This window comes from Arvicola amphibius, chromosome 17 (assembly GCF_903992535.2).
Source record: "Arvicola amphibius chromosome 17, mArvAmp1.2, whole genome shotgun sequence".
NCBI classification, from domain to species: Eukaryota; Metazoa; Chordata; class Mammalia; order Rodentia; family Cricetidae; genus Arvicola; species Arvicola amphibius.
In genome coordinates this window covers 28,239,353-28,261,973 of record NC_052063.2, presented here as the reverse complement: position 1 = coordinate 28,261,973, position 22,621 = coordinate 28,239,353, and the positions used below count along the sequence as shown (strand labels likewise).

At 38.3% G+C, this 22,621-nt stretch overlaps 1 protein-coding gene across 1 annotated transcript in view; it reads left to right on the top strand.

Moving 5' to 3' along the window:
* Nucleotides 1-20,537, top strand: part of Rab21 (RAB21, member RAS oncogene family) — a 29,978-nt gene extending 9,441 nt beyond the window's left edge. Inside the window, exons 2-7 of the mRNA XM_038314901.2 lie at nt 5,786-5,845; nt 6,593-6,700; nt 7,838-7,901; nt 14,000-14,054; nt 14,553-14,641; nt 18,382-20,537. Coding sequence (XP_038170829.1) covers nt 5,786-5,845; nt 6,593-6,700; nt 7,838-7,901; nt 14,000-14,054; nt 14,553-14,641; nt 18,382-18,524 — 519 coding nt within the window. The 3' untranslated portion in view covers nt 18,525-20,537. The remainder of the gene's footprint in view (nt 1-5,785; nt 5,846-6,592; nt 6,701-7,837; nt 7,902-13,999; nt 14,055-14,552; nt 14,642-18,381) is intronic.
* Nucleotides 20,538-22,621: the final 2,084 nt, after the last annotated feature.

Below are 22,621 nucleotides of genomic sequence, written 5' to 3'. Positions count from 1 at the left end.
TAATAATAAAAGAAAACTTTATACATTAACAATAATAACTATGTATAATATATACAGGCAACAAATACATCAACAATGTCTAGTTTATTTGGGTTAATTGTTAAGTCCGGGGAAAGGTAGCTATATCATTTGTTGTTCAGTCTCTGTGTAATGGGAAATTGCAGGACTTGATTCCTGGCTAGAGTAATCTGTTAGGCTGGATCATCTCAGCTAGTTACTTCAAAATTGTTCTGAACAGTTTGTAGTCCAAAGCTGATCTTTAGGTGTGTTTTTCAGCTTAGTGGTATTATCATAGTCCTGGAGGAATTGTCCTATTGGAGACATGTTCATGGTTCACTGCAGAAAACTGATAGAGACTCAAACCTGAAATCATGTACAGGAAGGTAGATGAAACCTTTTTCCAGAATTAGTATTCTATATGACTATTAATATCAGAACAAAAAAATTTTAAATGTATATATATATATATATATATATATATCAATCTTATAAATCTTTACCTTAAGAAAAGTTGTTAAAGAGTCAATATAAGGCTGGCAGTGGTGGCACATGCCTTTAATCCCAGCACTCGGGAGGCAGAGGCAGGCGGATCTCTGTGAGTTCGAGGCCAGCCCGGTCTACAAGAGCTAGTTCCAGGACAGGCTCCAAAGCTACAGAGAAACCCTGTCTCAAAAAACAAAAACAAACAAACAAAAAACAAAAAAGAGTCAATATAAAACCAAAGTATTATGAGATTAGTGGCAATAAAGTAGTCCTTAAATATTTGTTTTTCTTCTGTCCATATTAGGTGGCTTTTCTGACATGAGATAGATATTATGCATTTTATTTTAATAAGTATGCTTGGATTTAGAGAAAGAGAGCCACACTCCCAACTTCAAAGCTATCTTTAATCTTTAATTGGACTGGGACTACAAAAAAGACCATTTGTATTATATGTCTGTAGAGAATGGCAGAAACAAACATTTGATAAGAATTAGGAAATTTTATTCTGTAGGAAGAGTTATATACCAATTGGCCAGTTTACTCTTTTTCTTGGGACTTTTTTTCCCTGGATGATTTGTCCTTTTTTCTTCAGATGTCTCATTTGTCCAGTGGTCTTTAGATTCCTTAGCTGGATATCTTTATTCTCTAGAAAAGATAGAAACAAAGCCCTACCCCAGTCCAAATTTGGGGGATTCTCTTTTGGCAAGTTATATCTCATCAAATGAAAAGCATTTGTTAATTTTATAGGTTACTTTAGATTAAACAGCCATGCTGTTTGATGAACTATCATCTCTTCTAATTAAGAGGTATCTCATGTTCAAATCGAATGTTTATCAATTTTGATGGTATCCGTAGCTTTTCTTCTCCTGTGCAAACAAAATTAAAACCCCTTCCCCAATGTTAACACATGTCCTGGTTTCCATTCTGAGGTCAGCACATCTTTAAAATATATCAGTTGATTTAATTCTGTAGTTTTTTTGTCCATTATCCAGTGTCTCTCTGCAGCTGTTGTTCCTTTCTCATTAGCATTTAAAGAATTCAAAGTTAATAAAGCATTATGATATCTATTTCTGGAGGTATTTATCACTCTTTCTGTTTATTAAACATATCCTTTAGAGTTTGATTTGGTCTTTTTGTAACTACCTAGCCTGTACGATTATGTGGTATACCTGTAATATGCTTTATAGTATAATAAGCAAAAAATTGTTTAAATTTGTCTGTCTTTATTTTAAAGGTATACTCATGATGGCCATACCAAATATGTGATTGCTAAATCAGCCTTTTCCAAACTCAAAACAGTTGCACATTGAAAATCTGCATAGATATCAATGGTGTAGTGTACATATTTTAGTTTTCCAAATTTTACAAAATGGAATACATCCATCTGCCAGTTTTTATTCTAATGAGTACCCTTTGGGTTACTTTTTGCAGGTAGGACATTTCCTTATAATTTCCTTGGCTTGTTGACATGTGATGCAAAAGTCTTTTTTTTTTAATCTTTGCTATTTACATGATTTTTTAAATGAAATTCTGAGGCCTTTAACACATTTCCAATCAATAATTGATTGATTTCTGTATTACGTTGTGATAGAGGACCTGGCAAACACATATGGAATCATATGTGTGTCCACCTTTGCCACATCTGCTGCGTAATCCAGAAGGGAGGGGCTTTCTGAATGGGCATTCTTAGAAAAAACATTGTTCCTAGGAGTGCCCTGTCCACAATCCTTTTTTTTTTAAATAAAGTGAATATTTTTTAATATTTTTTATTTATTATGTATACAGTATTCTATCTGTGTGTATGCCTGCAGGCCATAAGAGGGCACCAGACCCCATTACAGATGGTTGTGAGCTGGGAATTGAACTCAGGACCTTTGGAAGAGCAGGCAATGCTCTTAACCGCTGAGCCATCTCTCCAGCCCCCACAATCCTTTTTTTAAAAGTGACCTTGTTTGCCACAATTATAACATTTGACATTTTGATTTTTCCTCAAACCTTTGGAAATCACCACTCCATCCATGCATCATCATGGTCATGAGATTCAATATTAATGGTATCTAAATCCATTCTTCCAGAGCTGCTGACCTTGCCTTTAATGGCCTAGTTATCATTTTGCATAGAAAATTGGCATTTTCAAAAGCCAGAGATTCAATTATTTTTTATCTAGCTTCTGAATTTGGTGTCTAGCTTCTGAATTTGGTATCATTCTGTTTAGTGCTGAAGTCAGTCTTTGTAAGAAATCCATAAAGGCTTCCTTTGGGTCCTGTATAATTTTAGTAAATGACTCAGTTTTCTTTCCTGTTTCTTCAGTTCTGTCAAAACTGCCGTGTGGCATAAATCCATAGTAGCGTCATCTCCTGCTCCAAGAATTTGATCTAGGGAGATTTTTCTACCTCTAGCTTTAGTCCATTGTTAGTGATTGTAGCCTCTTCTCTGAACCACGTACTCCATTGTAATTGTGGACTAGGCTATAAAACACGTTTAACCAATTCTATCCAGTCTTTTGGGATAATTCTATTACAAATTGACCACAAATTTAACATTTGCTTTGCAAAAGGTGAATGCATGCCATATGAGACTATTGCTTCCCTGAATCTCCTTAAATCTAACATTGGCACAGGAGTCCAGTTAGCTGTGACAGAACCTCTGCCGTTTGACAGCTCTTGTAATGTTATGGGACATATTAAGGTTGGTTGTTTGAAAACCTCAGGCTGCTCCTCTCTATTTTTAAAATGCAATGCAGAAATTGGTTCTCCATTAACTTTATCTGCCTGGATTTGAATATCTCTGTGATCTGTTTTATTGGGTTTTTCTAAGGCCTATATCTAGGCTGAGATTAACCAATTCTTTTTAGTGATATGACAGAAATGATAAAGCTAATATTCTTTACAATTAACATTACATAAATCCCATCTAAATTAGATATCCTCATTTATTCATTCTATTTTCAAACTGTCTAGCATATTATCATACAGAGACCCAAATCTCTCCATTATAATGGCTTTTCCCATTTTTTAAGGTAGAAAAACTCTTTTAAGAAAAATTCCTCGGGGGCTGGAGAGATGGCTCAGAGGTTAAGCGCACTGACTGCTTTTCCAAAGGTCCTGAGTTCAGTTCCCAGCACCCATATGGTGGCTCACAACCATCTGTAATAAGATTTGGTGTCCTCTTGTGGCCTGCAGGCAGATATGCAGGCAAAACACTGTATACATAATAAATCTAAAAAAAAAGAAAAGAAAAAAATTCCTCCCTTAAAGAATTCCTGATTTTCTTACCATACCTACTGACAGTGCTGATGAAGATGTGAGGCTGATTGCTGCTGTGTAGAACAGTAAAAGCCTGGCTGGATTTCAAGGCATGTACACATGCATACACGGGTTGGAAAGTTGGAAAGCAAATTTGCAGGGAAGATCAATCAATTCATTTAGTTTTATAGATATATTTGATAAAGAACCATAGAATTTGGCTAGGATTCAGAGTTTACATTTCTTCTACAAGGCACTGATATTTAAAAACCATATTGGGAAGGGTTGAAATCAAGTAAATTATATAGCTGGTAAGAAGCAAAGTGAGATTCAAATTAAAAATCATTTTCTTAGCTTCTGTGCTGCCAAGTGGGAGAAATCTTTTATTAATTTGTCTTATTTTAATTTGTGGCCTTATTTTCCAAGGTTTGCTATTTTGTCATTTAAGTTATTTTATTTTATTTTTGGTCCTATTCAATATAATCTATTTTTTACTTACTATCTGCAGTACTATAGCTTGTCTCTTGGAAGCAACTATTCCTATGTTTATCTCAGCTCTGCCATTTATCCTACCTATGGACACCTCAGTCACTGAATTCAAAGGCGGTTCTGGGTTCTGATCTTCCCTGGTGTGCCACAGCACACTTGGAGCACACGCTTCTTCTCCTTGTCAGAAATTTGCCATGCTCACCTCTTTTGCCTTCTGCATTTTCCTCTCTGTAGATAAACTTGCATGCATGTGACTGCTTTGCCGCAGCTCTGAACTCTGGTCTCTTCCTTTTAAAAACATGCTAACTAATTCTGGACTCTGGGTCTATTTCCTGTTTGATAAGTTGCTCTATTTGAGACAGGTTCTCACTGTGTAACCAGGCTAACTTTGAATTTATCCTCCCGCCTCAGCCTTCTCAAGAACCAAGATTATAGGCATGTGCTCCCATACCCTGCTGGTCTTCATTTACTCTTCATCCTGTCCTCTGTCTTCGTCGTTTGAGTTCTGTTTGGTTTTGTCTTTAACTTTGTAGTAGAGTTCTGTTTTCCAGTCTGGTCTCATCCTTAATCCAACCTCTAATCCCACAGTCATTCTCTAGTAGACTAAGCTCCCCTGCAGAGCTTGGGGCCATATCCTTTCATTTCTGTGGCAGAGATATGTGTTGAATTGTAGACACAGAACAGTTTTGAGCAATGTTAGATATCTTAGGAATCTTCTAGATATTCTTTTTAATCAGTAAATAAGTAAATGCTTTAGGGAAAAATTGTTGCCTATACAGAAAGGAAAAATAAACATAAAAAGCAGGCACCATTTTCTTTGTGTGTTTATGGGTGTTTTATTTTTTTAAAATGGGGGGGTTGATATGTTGGCAGACTCCTTAAATTTGGGAGGCAGAGGCAGGAGAATCTTTATGAGTTCTAGGTCATGGTGATTTCTAGGTCAGCTAGGAATACCCAGAGAGACTCTGTTTCAAAATTTTTTTACAGTATGTGTTTGTGTATGTTGTGTGCATGTGTGCATGTGTGTGTAGCACAATGTTTGTGTGGGAGTCAGAAGGCAAATTTGGTTGTCAGTCCTTGACTTCACCTCATTTTGAGATGATTCTTTTGTTGGTATTTATTGTGTAGGCCAGGCCAGCTCCACAGAGAGGCTGGGATTTTCCTGTTGCATCCCATCTTACTTTAGGTGTGCCTTGACTGTAGACATGTATATGTTTAAGTAGATTCTGGGAATGAGAATTCAGGTCATGGTGCCGGGTTCTCGCATTGAGAAGTGCTAACCCACTGAGCATCTCCCAGGGATGTTTACTGCATCCTCAACTTTTCTTTTATTCCTTTAGAGTTTTGGTAACTTGTGTTCATAAAACAAGATACATTTCCTTAGAATATGCATAATATTTTGTCTTTAATGAAAATAATAGTTGGCCGTAAATTAAAAATTCAATGATTGCCTATTCTGTCAAACAATCTAAGGTTGATATGAAGATGATTCATTCATTAATGTATAGTTAGGGTGAAGGACATTATTTTATATGAAACTTTTTTAACATATATTTCTCTTATTTTAGGCATCTTTCTTGACAAAGAAGTTAAATATTGGTGGGAAAAGAGTAAACCTTGCCATATGGGTAAGTATTCAGAAATACTCTTTTTGTTTGTTTTGAGACAGGGTCTCACTATGCCATTCTAGTTGTCCTAAATTCACTCTATAGTCCATGCTGACCCCAAATTCACAGAGATCCACCTACCCCCACCTCTTGAATGCTGAATTAAAGGTGCATCACTATGCCTGGCTTCAGAAATACTCTTAACTGACTGGAGGAACAGGAATTTGGACTTCAGAGTTTGTTTTTTAAAAGTAAATAAATGAGCTAGTTAGCCAAAGCCATTTCCTTAATTAAAAAGTTCCTAAAATCTAGTTAAGAATTATATTTGGAATGCAGCTTTCTATCTACATATTGCTGTTATAATTTTTTCATTTGCAGCAAGGATAGAGTTGATGGGGCAGCCTGCCTGCAGTCTCTTTTCTGCATGTGCCAGGAGTAGCTAGTGTCCTGATGTGTGCCCTCTTCTGCAGTACAGAGATCCTCAGTGTAGGGCAGGGACTGTTCCTGCTGCTTTAATCATGTAGCAACTGAGCTGCTGTTTTAGTGGGGACAGGAGATCTCAGGAGGAAGAGTGTAACAGTAAAGCATCACACGACATTCAGACATTGGATTTTCTTTAACTGGTTTTGCTTCTTTTAGTACTTTTTTTTTTTTTGGTGTTATCTGTGACTTTATGACCTCCATTCCAATAATTAAAAGTTTACTGTAGTTAAAATAGCAGCCATACGCTTTTTTCTTTTGCTCTAATAAGCATTTATTTTTTATTAGGATACAGCAGGTCAAGAGAGATTCCATGCATTGGGTCCAATTTACTACCGCGATTCGAACGGAGCTATTTTAGTTTATGACATAACGGACGAAGATTCTTTTCAGAAGGTATTCTTTCGTAGATGAACCACACTGGTTTTACGTTTGTTTGTTTGTTATCTCTATTAATATGTCTGTGTCCACCAATGACTAGTTTTTAAACAGTAAAGCATACATAAATAAGCATAATTGGTGACCATTATTTATCAAAATATTTAGTTCATATTGAAGATATACATTTACCATTCTATCATATATTTCTCATGTGAAATCAACTAAATTGAGCTGTACTGAGAGAACTGTGGTTTATTATAAGATTAAAATAATTACTTTTGCTTTTATAATATTTAATAGTTCTTCTGCATTCTTGTAGAGAATAACAGTTTAGAACACTCATTTTATAGATCCAGATGCACAGTAAATGCTCACCCCAAAATAATGGAATTTTTCTAACTTACAAATGTGTACTTTTTTATGGAGGGTATATATGTTTCATGAGACTTGATTACATATAAATTAAATTTTACTGTAAAAATTGAAAGCAGGTGTCCTGGTTTGTTCCTTATCATGCTGTCTGAGTATAATCCCTTTATTGTATTATAATATCTAAAAGATTAGTATCAGTAATTCCAGTTTCTGTTCAGCTGTGTCCAGGGCTGAGCTTCTTCCTTAGTGGGCAATTATCCTATACTACACAGTTGCACCGTGGGATGACAAAAGTCTCGAGACTGTGGGAGAATGATGCTGCCTTCCCTTGGTAGAGGCCAGGAATCTCACTAACAGTCACATGATTAGACACAGCCAGCCTCGTAACAAAGGGTATTTCAGCCACAATATCAGTGCCAACTGAAAACTTTTATTAGATAATAGTGTACATTTATTTTGCCATGCACACTTTTTTAGTACCCTTACACTTATTTTTCTCGTTAAGTCTTTAACAAAAAGGTGTCTAATAGGAATCAATTGGGGCTTGATCAAAAATCCTATGGTCATACCTTCCTAAATCCAAAGTGACTCTGTTACAAGTATCTTAATACCAGATCTATACTTGACAAAGTTTTGTTCTAGCAAATAGCTTTGCTTGGATGTGTGAAAAATATGTAAAAGTTTGTAGTCGGAGGTGTGTTTTGTATACCCATGGGCTTTAGTGTCGTGGAACCAACTCCAGCCGGGTTTGTTGACATGTTTACTCTTTTGTGTACACAGGTAAAAAACTGGGTCAAAGAGCTAAGGAAAATGTTGGGAAATGAAATCTGTTTGTGTATAGTTGGTAAGTATTGGTCCTTTCTCTCCTGTCTAAAGACAAAATAAACAAATAATTGTTTGTTTGTTTGTTTTTTAAAGAGATAGCAGGACCAAAGAATTATGACATTTTAGTGTTTCTCTTTTAGACTTGGGGTTGACTTTTCCAGCAGACCCAAGCCCTACATTTCAAGGGACACCTCTAGGACCTAGTGAGGGTCCCAGGCTTGCTTCATCCTTTACCTTTTCACCAGAAGCGTTAGCTCTTTAAAAAAAGAAAAGGCCGGGCGGTGGTGGCGCACGCCTTTAATCCCAGCACTCGGGAGGCAGAGGCAGGCGGATCTCTGTGAGTTCGAGACCAGCCTGGTCTACAAGAGCTAGTTCCAGGACAGGCTCCAAAGCCACAGAGAAACCCTGTCTCGAAAAACAAAAAAACAAAAAAGAAAAGAAAAGAAAAGGAAGAGTATAAGAACTGCTTTAAGTGAGCCACTGTTCTTATGTGTCCACTTAATTGTACACTTTTTAAATTGAGAACAACTGACTTCAAGAACATAGGTAGTTCATGATTCCAGAGTAGTAAAATAAAAGACCTCTAAGACCAGTCTTAGACTTTAGACTTTCTCTTCGGGTCCCTTTTAAAAAAATATTTCTCTAACGGTTACTGAGTGGGGAGCATATATTAGAAATAGTATGCGTATGTAGTAGGCACCATTATAAAATCCTTATAACCCCGAGGGCTTTACAGTGAAGCAGGGTCCTAGACATTACAGGAGAATCCCAGGGAAGTGAGGTCCTGGACATTACAGGAGAATCCCAGGGAAGTGAGGTCCTGGACATTACAGGAGAATCCCAGGGAAGTGGGGTCCTAGACATTACAGGAGAATCCCAGGGAAGTGGGGTCCTGGACATTACAGGAGAATCCCAGGGAAGTGGGGTCTTGGACATTACAGGAGAATCCCAGGGAAGTGGGGTCCTGGACACTACAGAAGAATCCCATAGAAGCGGGGTCCTGGACATTATAGGGGAATTGCAGGGAAGTGGGGTCCTGGACATTACAGGGGAATTGCAGGGAAGTGGGGTCCTGGATATGTACTTACCTGGCATCAAACAGCTGCCAAAGATGATGCTGGCTTTTGCTTTTGTGGCTGATAATAATAAGACCGAGCTTGGAGAAACCAGAATAGTTTGTTTTTCTTACTTTGTGTGTGTGTGTGTGTGTGTGTGTGTGTGTGTGTGTAAGTGGCCAGACCAGGGATGGTGGCAAAAACCTTTTTTTCTTAACTTTTTATTTTTAAAAATGTCTGTCGATGGGCATTTGGCTGCATGTATGTCTGTGCACCATATGCTTCCTAGCATCCATGAAGTGAAAACATGTCTTCAGATCCCATAGAACTAAGTTACAGGGTTACAGGTGGTTGTAAGCCACCACGTGGTTGTTGGAAAGTGAACACAAGTTCTCTGGAAGAATAGCAAGTGCTCTTAACCACTGAGTCATTTCTCCAACTCTGAAGCCAGGATAATTTAGTGGAAGATAAAAGCGGTGGTTATTTTAGAAATTGAAGCAATGGAATGATCTGCATGGGAAAATACTGCTCTTAGCCCTAGGAATTTATTCTTAACTGGAATTTACCATTCATACATATTATTACCTTTAGATGGGTAACTGTGTGGTCTCCTACCAAAGTATGAGTTCTAGGGAAGAGAGTAGAGAAATGATTTGCTCCTTTTTATTTTACATATAAGGAATTAGTCAAACAGGGATCCCTGATACAGGAATACTAGAGTAATAGATCACATAGGAATTTGAGGACAAAGTTTTAGCTAGTTGTTAATGAGATTTGTATAGCTTTGTGTAGCACAGGGTCCTACCATGTTTAGAGTGATCACAGTAGGTAAATAACTGAAGATTAATTTTTTTATGATATTTTGTTATATCTCTGAAGAGCAGAATTATTTACATATATATGTAAAGTTAAAGAAGTTGAATAATAAAATAATAACATAGTTTATTAATGGGGAGCATGAAATACACGTTTTTCTATCTCCTGGCAAATTTGACATGAAATTTAGAACAATTTTAAGAACTCATTTACCTTATTCCTGCATTTCTTGTCCTTAGGATGACCTGGAGAGCACGAAAGGGTTAGGAAGGGGTCAGGCGGGTACTTCCTCCAGTGTATTAGACCAGGTGTTCTTGGACTCCATCCACCCTAGGACACACTGTCCTTGCGGCACTGTGTCTGACCTGACACTGTGGCAGAATCCCACCTGCACCATCCCATTACTCTTCATGAAGACTTCGCTGTGTTCTTCCAGTTTGATTTCTTCTTCCTGTTTGCCTCCTCTTATGCCTGTAACCTATGCTTACTGTTTAGGCTTTTTGAGACTAAGTCTAGCTGTATAGCCCAGGCTTGCCTTGAACTTAGCATGATCCTTCTGCCTTGGCCTCCTGATGGCCAGCATTGCAGGTGTGCACCTCCACTTTTTTAAGAGAACTCTTTGTTTTCAAGTTTGTGTCTGCTTTAAAGGCTAGCATATCCTGTAGTGAGGTTCACTGTGGTGCTCTCCTGTGTGCATGCTATTGTTCTATTTATCCTATTTATCCCTCTCCTTTATGGCCTCACCCACCCTGCCCTGGTGGTCATGTCCTTGCTGCTCTCCCACATGCAGGTAGTTCCTACTGCACTTTTATGTCATATGTAGTTACTTTCTCATTTCTCTCCTTAGCCTCTAACTTGAGATCTTTCTCGTTCATTGTCTTTTAATCTATTTTATTGCCCTGTCTATTTGGGGTTCTAAATACTAATTGAATTTGAAAGTCCATTTCATAAGATTTTTGAAATTTTCTTCTGTAATGTTATTGATGAGTTCCTCCATTCTGCTAAAAGTATAGTAGAGAGGAAGTGTGTTGGGGAGAGTGGAGGATATGAAGCAGACAGTGGTGGGGCAGTATTGCCAATAATGCTAAATGAATGAGCCGAAATAGATGACTTGTACAGAAGGGAGTAGAAAAGCGTCTAGAAGTATAGCAAAAGTACTGCTTATGATGTAATAAGGAGAGGACCTGGAGAGATGGTTAAGAGTACTTAACGGCTCTTGCTAAAGGCCTCTGACCTGTGGGCACCTGCCACCTGCACACACACACACTGTACATAAACTGATACAGGCACACATATAATAAATAATAAAAAATTAAATCTTTTTAAAAGATGTAATAAAGCCAGGCAGTATTGGTGCAGCACTCGGGAGGCAGAGGCAGGTGAATCTCTGTGAGTTTGAGGCCAGCCTGGTCTGCAGAGCAAGTGCCAGGATAAAGTTCCAAAGCTACAGAGAAACCTGTCTCAAAAAAAACAACAACAAAAAAATAATAAAAGAGAAAGGTATGAACAGATAAATGTTGGAACAGCTTCTTTCTTGATTTTTAAAAAGTAAAGAATTCCACTTATGTAGGGAGGAGGGGCTTGAGCTTGTGGGCTCTCGCCTCTCCTCTGTCTGTGCTGCTATTGAGCCTGTATGTTACAAGTGTCTGACATTCACTGGTGCCGATGACAACCAGCCTAGTCTCTGTGTATAATGGCCCTCAGCTAACAACACTTAGCTTTGCATTCTCAGTGTTGGTCAGGAACTCTTGGCTCTCTAGCACATAGTTCCCAGGGCGGCTCTCTTAGCTAAGGGTTATCCCCCAAGTATGTAGAGATCATAGGAAGCAACTACATCACTCAGATGTGCAAAGTCTGAGGACCTGTGCATCCATTCTTAAGTACCACTGCCCTGCTGGCAGGATGCAGCTGTGGGTGTCACCCAGCCCAGTAGAGCTTCAGTTCTCAGAGTATAGCAGTAGCTGAGGATGGGTGATTCCGGAGGCTGCTCTACTTACCACCCTTAGGCTAGGGCCTGTGATACTGCCAGGTTATTCTCGGTACATGAGATGGATTCTGTGAAGTTTTCTTCCTGGCATGAGCCTCCTGCCTTGGGTACTGGTCAGCATCTGACCCTTTTTTCTGCATTGCCTTCTAGGGCTCCCTTGCTGTGGGATCATTGCAGATTAAATTAGCTCCTCCATCTTGTATCTTGTGGTTATTGCCCATTCTCAGGGGACCTCAGTATCAGACAGGTTCTCTCAAAATGATGTCTGACCCTTGCCCTCTGAGTCATGCGTTGTGACAATGAGGTACTTCTCCACTGCTGTTTGCTTTTCCCAAGGAATCACGGGCTCACTGTACTCCACAACTGTTCTTGAGGTGTTCAAGGGCTGCTGGCTCATCATGAGGTACAATGCTAGATTCCCAGGAGTGCAGGAGTTACAGGGATTATAGTCCTAAACGTGCCCAGCTCAGGCTTCCATATTTTAACAGTCATGTCAACTCATGGCTTCTTTTATACAGATTATAGCTAACAAAACCTTTATCTCCTTTTTAGAAGTATTGTTCAGTCATGTTTTCCCAAGTTTTTCTAATATAATGAAGTTATTTAAATATGTGTATATATGTATGTATGTATGTATATATATCATAAAACATACACATGTAGAGAGAGACAGAAAGACAAAGACACTCATTATGTAGCTCTGTCTCCCTCTGCCTTCTGAGTTCTGGGATTAAAGGTATATGCCACTACATCTGGCTAGATTTATTTTTATTATTTTTAATTCTGTGTGTGTTGGGGGCAGGTATTATGTACATGTGAGTGCAAGTACCCATGAAGGCCCCAGGCTTTTCCCTTCCTTGAGGTAGAATTACAGTTAGTTGTGAACCTACGTGGGGGCAAGAAGTGAACTCAGGTCCTCTGGAAGAGCAGTGTGTCCTCTTAACCACTGAACCATCTCTCCACTGTAATGAAGTGTTATAGGAGACACCTGACACCAGGTGGTGCTGCTTGTATTTGTAGGATAAATGGCTTGATGTATCTGATTACTGTTCAGTAAACTGGCTATAATATTTGATTGAATTTTATTGGCAGACCACAATGTAGAAAGTGAAATGTAGTACTTGCAGCTGAGTATATCTGTTCAGAGAGTAGGACTCAAAGCAGAGTCAGTTGGAGCTCACTGACTTTAATATTTACCCTCTCACACTCTCATCCATGGGCAGTGTAGGCAAATAGTTTGTCGCAGCTACCAGCAATTAAGAGCTCAGGTTATTTGAGGTCTTCAGTATATAGCACCTCTTGACTTGCATTTCTTTTTGATGAACGTTTCATCTTTCATTGGGTGCTTTGCTCATTACTTTATAAGGTTTATTTATTCTGTCTGAAAGTTAAAATGGAGAAATGAAACCATTTGATTCAAGTGAGCTTCCTTCGGCTGCCCCCCTCCCCTGGCCTTTACTCTGTGTCCACCCAGGTCGTCTTAACTTCCGTCCCGTACTCAATAAGGGGTCTGCTTTGTGCAGTATCTTGGTTCTGCTTGCTTCTCAGAAAAATCTTAGCGTAGCTCCATTGTTTAAGAAAGACTAAACTTAGTTTCAGTAATTTCAAATCTATGTGACATGTATATATTAAGTTCTGAAAGGTCACTAAAATTGTTTCATAAACAATGTATTTAGTCTCTGGTGGAGGAATACTTAAAAATTCATACATTAAAATTTTTCCTTTAACTAGTTCAGGTCATCAAGGAAGAGTTCTTTTTTAGTGCCCAAGATGCAAACTTGATATATTTTAGTAAACCAAGAGTTATACTTAATTAATGATTGGTTTAAAGTTGATTGGGGAATAAAGAATTTTAAATTGGGAGTATGGGGGAAAGAGGGGAAAATGGAAGGGGGGAAGGGAAGTGGAGAAAATGTACAGCTCAATTAAAAACAATAAAGTATATAAAAAAGGGAAAATGTCTCTATACCTTAATAAAACATCATTGTACTTCCTAATGAATCTTAGCCCCTGCTGTCCCTGTATCCAAGAGCAGTGCCCTTCTCCTTGGAAGAGAGCAGGCTGACCTGCTGCAGGCGGTGAGACACAGGCCTGATGGTCATGAACAGCTCTCGCATCTTTGTGATTAAGACATTTAGAAATCTGAGGGGGATTCTTGTCATTTTTTCAAATAATTAGTTACAATTATATATTTATTATTGTCTAATTGTATTAAAAATAAATCATTATTAAGATCAGTATTTCCTTTCTTCACATTAGGTAATAAAATAGACTTGGAAAAGGAGAGACATGTTTCCATCCAAGAAGCAGAGTCGTAAGTGTCATGCTCCTCAGTTCCCATTGCTCCCCAGCAACGCCACCTGCTTCCTGTGGGCTTTGACAGTTAGCTTTGACCCCTCAGGGTGTGCACCAAACTCTCACAGTCTGCCTTGATGGATTGAACCCTTGTTCTCAGGAAGTGTATTTGAACTGTGAGATGCTGAACATCTGGCAAGAGCAGATATTCCTCTCTCCATTTCTCTTTTGATTTTACTGAAATCGAAAGACTGGTGTGAGAACAGGCTATCAAGATTAAAAGGTTGGAGGTCACAAAAACCAATCAGTTCCAGATTACTGTATCAAAATTTTTTATGTTCTGTTTTTCCCCCAATTTGTTTCAATATATAGAGAAATTAAATACCTAAATAATCTTAACGTAACAAAAATTGGTTAAGTTAGTAAATCAATAAAGGTAAACTTAGTCACTAAAATTGCAATTGTAGAAAGCTTCAAGGGCTTTATGTCAGTGATTGATATTTTTTTCTTTTTTAAGGTATGCAGATTCTGTGGGAGCAAAACATTATCATACTTCCGCTAAACAAAACAAAGGAATCGAGGAGCTCTTCCTTGACCTCTGTAAAAGTACGTATGCTGTCTTCAGTATGTTTACAAGTGGCTTTTACAAACAGCTATTAATGTTTCTAGCCAGGAGTTGTGGCACACACCTTTAATCCCAGCACTCTAAAGGCCAGGGCAGGTGGATCTGAGTTTGAGGTTAGCCTGGTCCAGACCCTGATTCAAAAAAAAAAAATTGTTAATTTTTCTGGAATGATATTTTGCCCATTTCAGCAATGAAAGCAGGAAATTTTTTAGATCTATCTGTACTATTTTTCCTTGGTATTTGTGTGGTTCATGTTTTAAAATCTTAGGTATTTTTATCTGTTTTAATCAATAAACTAATGGTTTTGAAATCATTTTTTGATGTCTACTAACTATTTAAAATGTGTGTGTGATTAGTTTTTAAAAAGGAGCAGACTATGTGTACTAAAACACATTGAAGCGGCCGAGGCAATAGTTAGCTGTGACAACCTGAGTTTGATTCCCAACACCCACAGCCGTGGTAGCATGCGTTTATGAACCTGCCCCCACCCCCAAACTGTGCAGTTGGATCCCTGGGGCTCATTGACCAGTTAGCTTAAGCAAATCAGCAAGCTTAAAACCTGGTGAAAAGCTTTCTCAAAGGATAAGGTGGCCGGGCGGTGGTGGCGCACGCCTTTAATCCCAGCACTCGGGAGGCAGAGGCAGGCGGATCTCTGAGTTCGAGGCCAGCCTGGTTTACAAGAGCTAGTTCCAGGACAGGCTCTAGAAACTACAGGGAAACCCTGTCTCGAAAAACCAAAAAAGAAAAAAAAAAAAAAAGGATAAGGTGGGTGACATCTAAGGTGGATCTCTGTTCTACATATCCATTTTTTTAAATGAAAAAAGGAACTCACATTTAACAGCCATAACACTTTGTTGGAGTGGGTGGACTGTATTTGGATCTTGATTGACAGATTCGTGAATAAAAACATTTTTGAAGACAATCAATACATGAATGTGCACTGAATTTTGTTATTAAAACATAAAGGTTAGTCTTTTTAGGTGTCATTATAAATGGTTAAGCATTAAAAAATTCTATTTTAGATGTGCATATTACAGTAATCCATGAATAAAATGTGTCTGGAGCTTGATTCAAAACAGCGGTAGAGACAATTGGAATGTGGGTAAAATGAGGGGGTGAGTTTTTACTAGGCTCCTTTTCACTATTTTTATATGTTTGAAGGTTTCATGTTAAAAGGTTTTCTTAGAAAAGAAAAACAAGTTTCTGTATAAGTGCAGCCTGACGTTTGTTTCTCATGTTGCCACTACAATGCTTACATTTAGGAGATTGTTAATCTATGGAATAATAGGGAGTGATTGTCAAACTGCAGTCTTTAAATTTGTGGACCTCATTTTCTTGACGATTTGATGAAACTGGTTTTGTGCTCTAGGAAAAAAAATACGTGTACACAAACTTTGGGGTAAATTTTACTTAAGACTCTGAAGTCATTCATAATTCCTCTAGAATAACAAGGTCTCTACTAGTCAGCAGCTTTAGCGTCGCCTGAGATTACCAGAAATGCAGCTTCCAGTCCCAAACCTATGTCTGGAGGGGGCACAGTCTGTGTAAGAAGCCTTCTGTATGATTCTGATGCATACTAGGTCTGAGAGCCAGTGAACTGTATAACCATTGCTGTGTACAGCCGTGTGAGGGTCTGCATAAAACACATTTTGGTGTAGGTTGGCTATGGCCTGAAGTTCATGTTTCTACAAGCACCCAAGGGGTGATGCTTTCAGTTCTCAGCTCATACTTCAATTAAAAAGTTTCAGATAAGTCTCATGCCTTAAGATATTTATTCTCCATATATTCATTTAAAAGTCCCATAACATAGATACTAATATAAATCCATTTTATACATTCTATTTTTTTAAAAATATTTATTTATTATGTATACAATATTCTGTCTGTGTGTATGTCTGCAGGCCAGAAGAGGGCACCAGACCTCATTACAGATGGTTGTGAGCCACCATGTGGTTGCTGGGAATTGAACTCAGGACCTTTGGAAGAGCAGGCAATGCTCTTAACCGCTGAGCCATCTCTCCAGCCCCATTTCATACATTCAAAAACATACCTAGAAATGGAAAACTTGAAAGGCTGAATAATTAAGGAGAAGCAGGGTTCTGTACTGTGTCACTTCCTCTCTCTACAGTGTCTGGCACACCCCAGCTTGAGAGTGTTCTTCATGACCCGTGCCCTGGGCAGACTTTTGGACACTTCTGTTTTAAAGACTTGCCCTCTCTTCTTCCTTCTTCTTGTTGATTAAGTATTCTGCAGAAGTTTCCTCTGTGTCAGTGTCTTGAATTTTCATTCTTGTAAACTTTTTCTCAAAAAGGAGGCATTTTCCTTTTCAATAAGGTTCCATTTGTCAGCTTTGTCTTTGTTTCTTAGAAATGTGAGTTTTCTTTTATAAGAAATCTCTGTCTAAGCCAAAAAATCACAAAAATTCCTCCCCCTCTGTCCCCTTCTGTGAGACAGAGCTTCATGTAATGAGCTCTATGTAACAGAGACTGTCTTTGAACTCCTCATCCTCCTGTCGGCAGCCCCCAAATAATAGGATTACAGGCAACTGCTCCCAGCATCCAGCTGTTCACTGTCAGGACTCATGTGAGTTTTGATGTGTTATGTTGTTCTCTTTTGTTTCTTGCCATGTAACTCTGACTGGCCTGGGACACACAGAAATCTACCTACCTTTGTCTCCTGAGTGCTGGAATTGAAGGCATTTACCACTACACCTAATTCGTGTAGTTTTATACTATGTACCACACACATGAATGTCTCGCGCTCTCTCTTGCATATATACATATGTGTATATAAGTTACTTCAGCTGTGAAGCTCCTGCATCTTTTTATTTAAGATTCATTTTTGTGTGTTTCTGTGTGTCCCAGAGGAGACCAGAAGAGGGCAGTGGATGTCCTCTCTCCTGCCGTTCTCCACCCTTGTCTTTGTAGTTAGGAGTTTCTCTCTGAACCTAAAACTACATTTTCTTGGCTAGGGTAGAAACCAGCTAAGAAACAGTAAGTCCCAGCTGTCCTCCTGTCTCTGTCCCCATGAAAGTCAGTAGACTTCTTTTGGAAAACTGAACTCCTTATGCGGGAGCTGGGATTCAAGTCAAGTGCCATGTCTTTATGCTTTTGGAACACTCTTAACTGCTGAACCCTTCTCCACCCCTTATGTTCTTTGTACTCTTTCAAATACCATTTGGTTTAGTATATATATTATTTTTAATTAAACACGTGTTTAAGTGTATGTCTCTGTGTGGATAGTGCACATGGGTTTTGGAGGAAACCAGAGGAGTATTAGCTTCCAGATGTAGGACCTGGTTCTTCTACAAGTGCGGTGTGCTCTGTTAACCACTGAGCCATCTCTCCATCCCCTCAAATACCGTTTTCTTAAAGAAGTCCTGTGCCCCAAATTTAATCTCTTGTGCTAAGAATAACTTGAACTTTAACCTGTTTCTGTTATGTTTGAAAAATCTTGAGATTATACGTAGAGTACACAGTGTGTTATGCAAACCGTAAAACGGTGTTATGTTTCCTCTATTGCTTGCTTTGTGGCCGTTATAGCACCAGGTGTTATACCTTCTGCATTCTAGGTTTTAAAGCTTGTCTTGAGTTGACCCAGTACTCATTATTTACCATGTCTGTTGACTGAAACTCAGGACTAGTATCGCAGCAGAGTAATGACCTTGCAGAGAGGGACAACTCTGAAGACTGGTGTACTCATGTTTGCTTTCTGTTTTCAGGAATGATAGAAACGGCGCAAGTGGACGAGAGAGCTAAAGGCAACGGCGCTAGTCAAGGGGGGGCTGCTAGGCGAGGCGTGCAGATCATCGACGATGAACCTCAAGCGCAGAGCGGTAGTGGAGGGTGCTGTTCTTCTGGATAACTGCTCATGCCTGTGAAACTCAGAACAAAACGGAACTGTGGATCGTTGCCCTGAACATGAAGACTGCCATATTCCAAGTCACATCATTTTACCAATGGAGTTAGAGAATTAACAGTATTTTAAATTACGTTTATAACACTGCAGAGACCTTAAGTGCTAAACTTAGTGGAGTTTGTGACCAGAGAATTGGCATTTTCTACAAATGTTAACAAAGCAATTACCAATGGCCTTTTTACATATTTTTTCTTTAATGAGGAATAATATGCATGTAGAAAAGACCTACTTAAAGGCTTCATTTATATTCTTTTAAATCAGATCTTTATTTAATAACTTATATATGATGTTGGAATGGTATACATTTTTGCAGTCCTTTGTATTTTGTGGTAGTTTGAATTGTATCACTTCTAAACAGCATACTGTTTTTGTTTTTGTTTTTGATTAGCAGATACCTGAAGTTCTATTTTTGCAGGGTTTGCACAGGCCCCTAACTGTCTACTACTTTGATATAATCTATAAACATCCTGTATGCTGAGCTGGTAAAATACATTGTAAATTACATATTAAATATTTTATCTGCTTTTACAAGCGCAAGGTGCAAAAGTATATACAGTTGTCTTATTGGAGACTGTAAAGTGAATTACCCGCTGGTGATAATACCTAAGCTTTTTGGCGCTGTTATCACGATCATAGCCCTCCTTCCCTTGTCTTAATGTGAAGGTGGCGTGTCTAAATGTGTACAGACTCTACTTGAATTATTACTGTTGTCACTTTTCCCTTTTCCTTTTTTTTTTTTTTTTTTTTTTTTTTGGCCTCTCTACATCCCAGTGATCAAAAAGCAGCATTTGCCTTTTTAGTATTATTATTATTAAACAAGATTTCTCCTGCCAATTTTGTTTTAGAACAGTTACCTTAGAAGGATTTGAGTGAAGCTTGCCAAGTTTCACTTCTGTGACAACATGAGTTTTTATAGGGCTTTCCCTGAGATGGGTTCACTGGCCTGAGCAGAGGGGGTCCCATTTGGTAGCACTGACCAAGGCTTATTTATATAGCATGTTGAGTGGTGATTGATGCTCTCAAGGCAGCACTTCTGGATCCCTTAGGATGTTTTATTGGTCATTGCCTGTCAGAAATGAATATAGAAAGCTGTATTTCATTTTATAAGAATTATTTGAATTTTTATGGGAAGAAGCATTTTATAGTACAGTTACAGCAACACTGGTAAGATTTATTATAAAATCATATTCTTGTTTATTTTATAATTAGTCCTACATTGGATTTTTATTTTTTTAATTTCTTTTTTTAAGTATTGGACTGAAATTTGTTCATTTAAAAAAATCAGGCACTGCTCACAGGAGAAACAGATTGTGGACATTAACATAAATTGTTCTTGTTCTAATATATCTATTTTCCCATTTCTGTCTTGCTTGGAAAACTAGTAAATGTTGTGTGTAAGATAAGATGGAATGGTCCCTGGATTTTACTTTTTCTAGGATTAGAATATAGTAACACAGTAAGCATTTCTGAAAATACAAGGAGGTGATGGTCACTAAGTGAATACTACCATATTCTTAGGACTAGCTTAAACCTAGACTGAAAGTTGAATGACTTGACACCTTACCATCTAGATAATAGGAATTTAACTTAGCATTGTGTTCTCTGAGCCCTCTGTTCAGATTATTTACTTATCCACCTTGCCAGATTTCAATCACTGACTCTGCTATGTGCCTGAAGACGGTTAGAATGGAAAGAGTCAAGAGAGTGAGCTGCAGCTATGTCCCATTGCAGGCTGGTTGGGCTGTGCTATTCCTGGGTTCCTGTGGAGTTGTGTTTATGCAGGGGCAGAAGGGGCAGCAGACACCATGAGTCATTGGAGGATTTGTCCCTATGCGCTGGCTTTTTCAAGAGTAAAGACTGCTGCCAATCCTACTGTTGTAGATAGGAAATATACTTTCCTCATTGGAATAGAATACTGTTTTTTAAACTAGAGATGGAATTAAACTAAGTTAAACTTGATCGTTGGAGACCTGTGCTTGAGTTTTTCCCTCTTAATTCCATACAGGAGCCTCCGCTCTGGAGTTGCAGAACTATCCTCTGGGGTAGAAACTATCCTCTGTATTGTCCTTTGCCACCTAACATGCTACATTGTCTCTTTAAGCCTATGATCCACACTGATTCAGTAACAAAGACAGGTAACACAGTGTACCTGCTGTGCTCTGAAGCATGCCAGAGCCTAAGTGGAATGAGCGTAAAGAAGAGTGTGCGCACAAGGGAAAGAGAGCAATGGCGCGCTGAGACTAGCGAGGATTTCCTGGCGCTGTCTTCCTCCCATTCTGTCTGTGTGCTACTAGGAAAAGGCACAAGGCACTGTGTGATATGTACTGAAAGTAGATGCTAGATGGGATTCTCCACAAGTGGATACATGTCACATAACCTAAAGTTAGTTTAAGACAGTCATTAATTTCATTAAGTATACAGTCACCATTTCTGTAATGAGTAGCTTGCTGCTTGTTTTGCTTTATGATTATGGAAGGCTGTTTTTAAAAATGTATTCTGTAATAGTTGGGGGTAAGCAGTAATCTGAAAAGAAACGAGTATCATCTTGTTATATGAAATATACGTGCTTGTTGTGTTTCATGTGTCTCCTAAGAATACCTTAAGATTATGATTGTTACTGTATCGAAATCTTTTTTATATTAGCTCTGAATTATTAGTTTTCCCCCCTTGGTGTTAGAGAGCAATGATGTTTCTTTTTTTTTCTTTTTTTCTTTTTTGGTTTCTGAAATGAAAGGTAAAGTTGAGGAACTAGAAGGAGATAGGATAGAAGTCAAATACACATAAAACTATCTGACCCAACAATGTTTATCATCACTTTAACAAATACATTGCTTTTGTCATCAAATACTTTCTAGATAAAGCAAGATACACATTATGTGCCAAATAATTAGAACATTTAAAAGAGTGTGATGCTATTTATTTCTTTTAGCATATAGTTTATACTTTTCTGTTTTATAAATGCTAATAGACTTCTACACCATGAACCCTCAATAATTATTGGAAGATAATTGGAGGTAGCATGTGCAAAGGTAAATTATATTATCCCTTGATATAGTTTGATTTGTTCCTTTAACTCCCAAATTATCTTTTGATGTCCTTGTGACCATTTTGAATCTTGAGACTCTCCAGGAAAAGGTGTAGATAGTAGTGACTAATAGGAAGCTCACAATTATGTATAAAGAGACTTTATGTACTTTCCTAAAATACAAAATGCATTGCCCAGGTTTTCGTAATTAAAGCTGCTACTCACTGAGTTACATGTGCTTGGCTTCATCACAGGCTACTATGATGCTATAGTTCATTAACATCTGTTACAGAGTAATACATTTGTGGCAACTCATCATAGGCTACTGTGTTGCTATAGTTCATTAGCATCTGTTACAGAGTAATACATTTGTGGCAACTCATCATAGGCTACTGTGTTGCTATAGTTCATTAGCATCTGTTACAGAGTAATACATTTGTGGCAACTCATAGGCTACTGTGTTACTATAGTTCATTAACATCTGTTACAGAGTAATACATTTATGGCAACTCATCATAGGCTACTATGTTGCTATTGTCTAACACTTGTTACAGTATTAGGACCACTCATCCTAGGCTACTGTGTTGCTATTGTCTTTAACACCTGTAACAGAGTAATACATTTTGTAGTATGAACCATAGTTCATGCTACATTTATGTCTTGCTTTGATGGCCTTCCTCTTTTCAAAACAACTAGTTTCAGTTTTGAGCACAGTTTTTCTAATTGCATTTTAGCACTATAATACTGAAGAAAAAAGGCTGGCTGTAAACTTGCTATGTAGCTGAAGATGACCTTGAATTCCTCCTGATCCTCCTGCCTCAACCTCTTGAGTGCTGTGCATCACACAGTCTATGTGGTGCTGGGGAATCAAACCTGGAGCTCTGTGTGTGCTAGGCCAACACTTCAACTGAGCTTCATCCCGAGCCCCCAAATTATGAGTTCTTTAAAGAGCTTCCTGTCTCAAGCAGAAATGCTTCTCATCTAAACAGATACCCTTACATTCAATAGACCCTGAGCA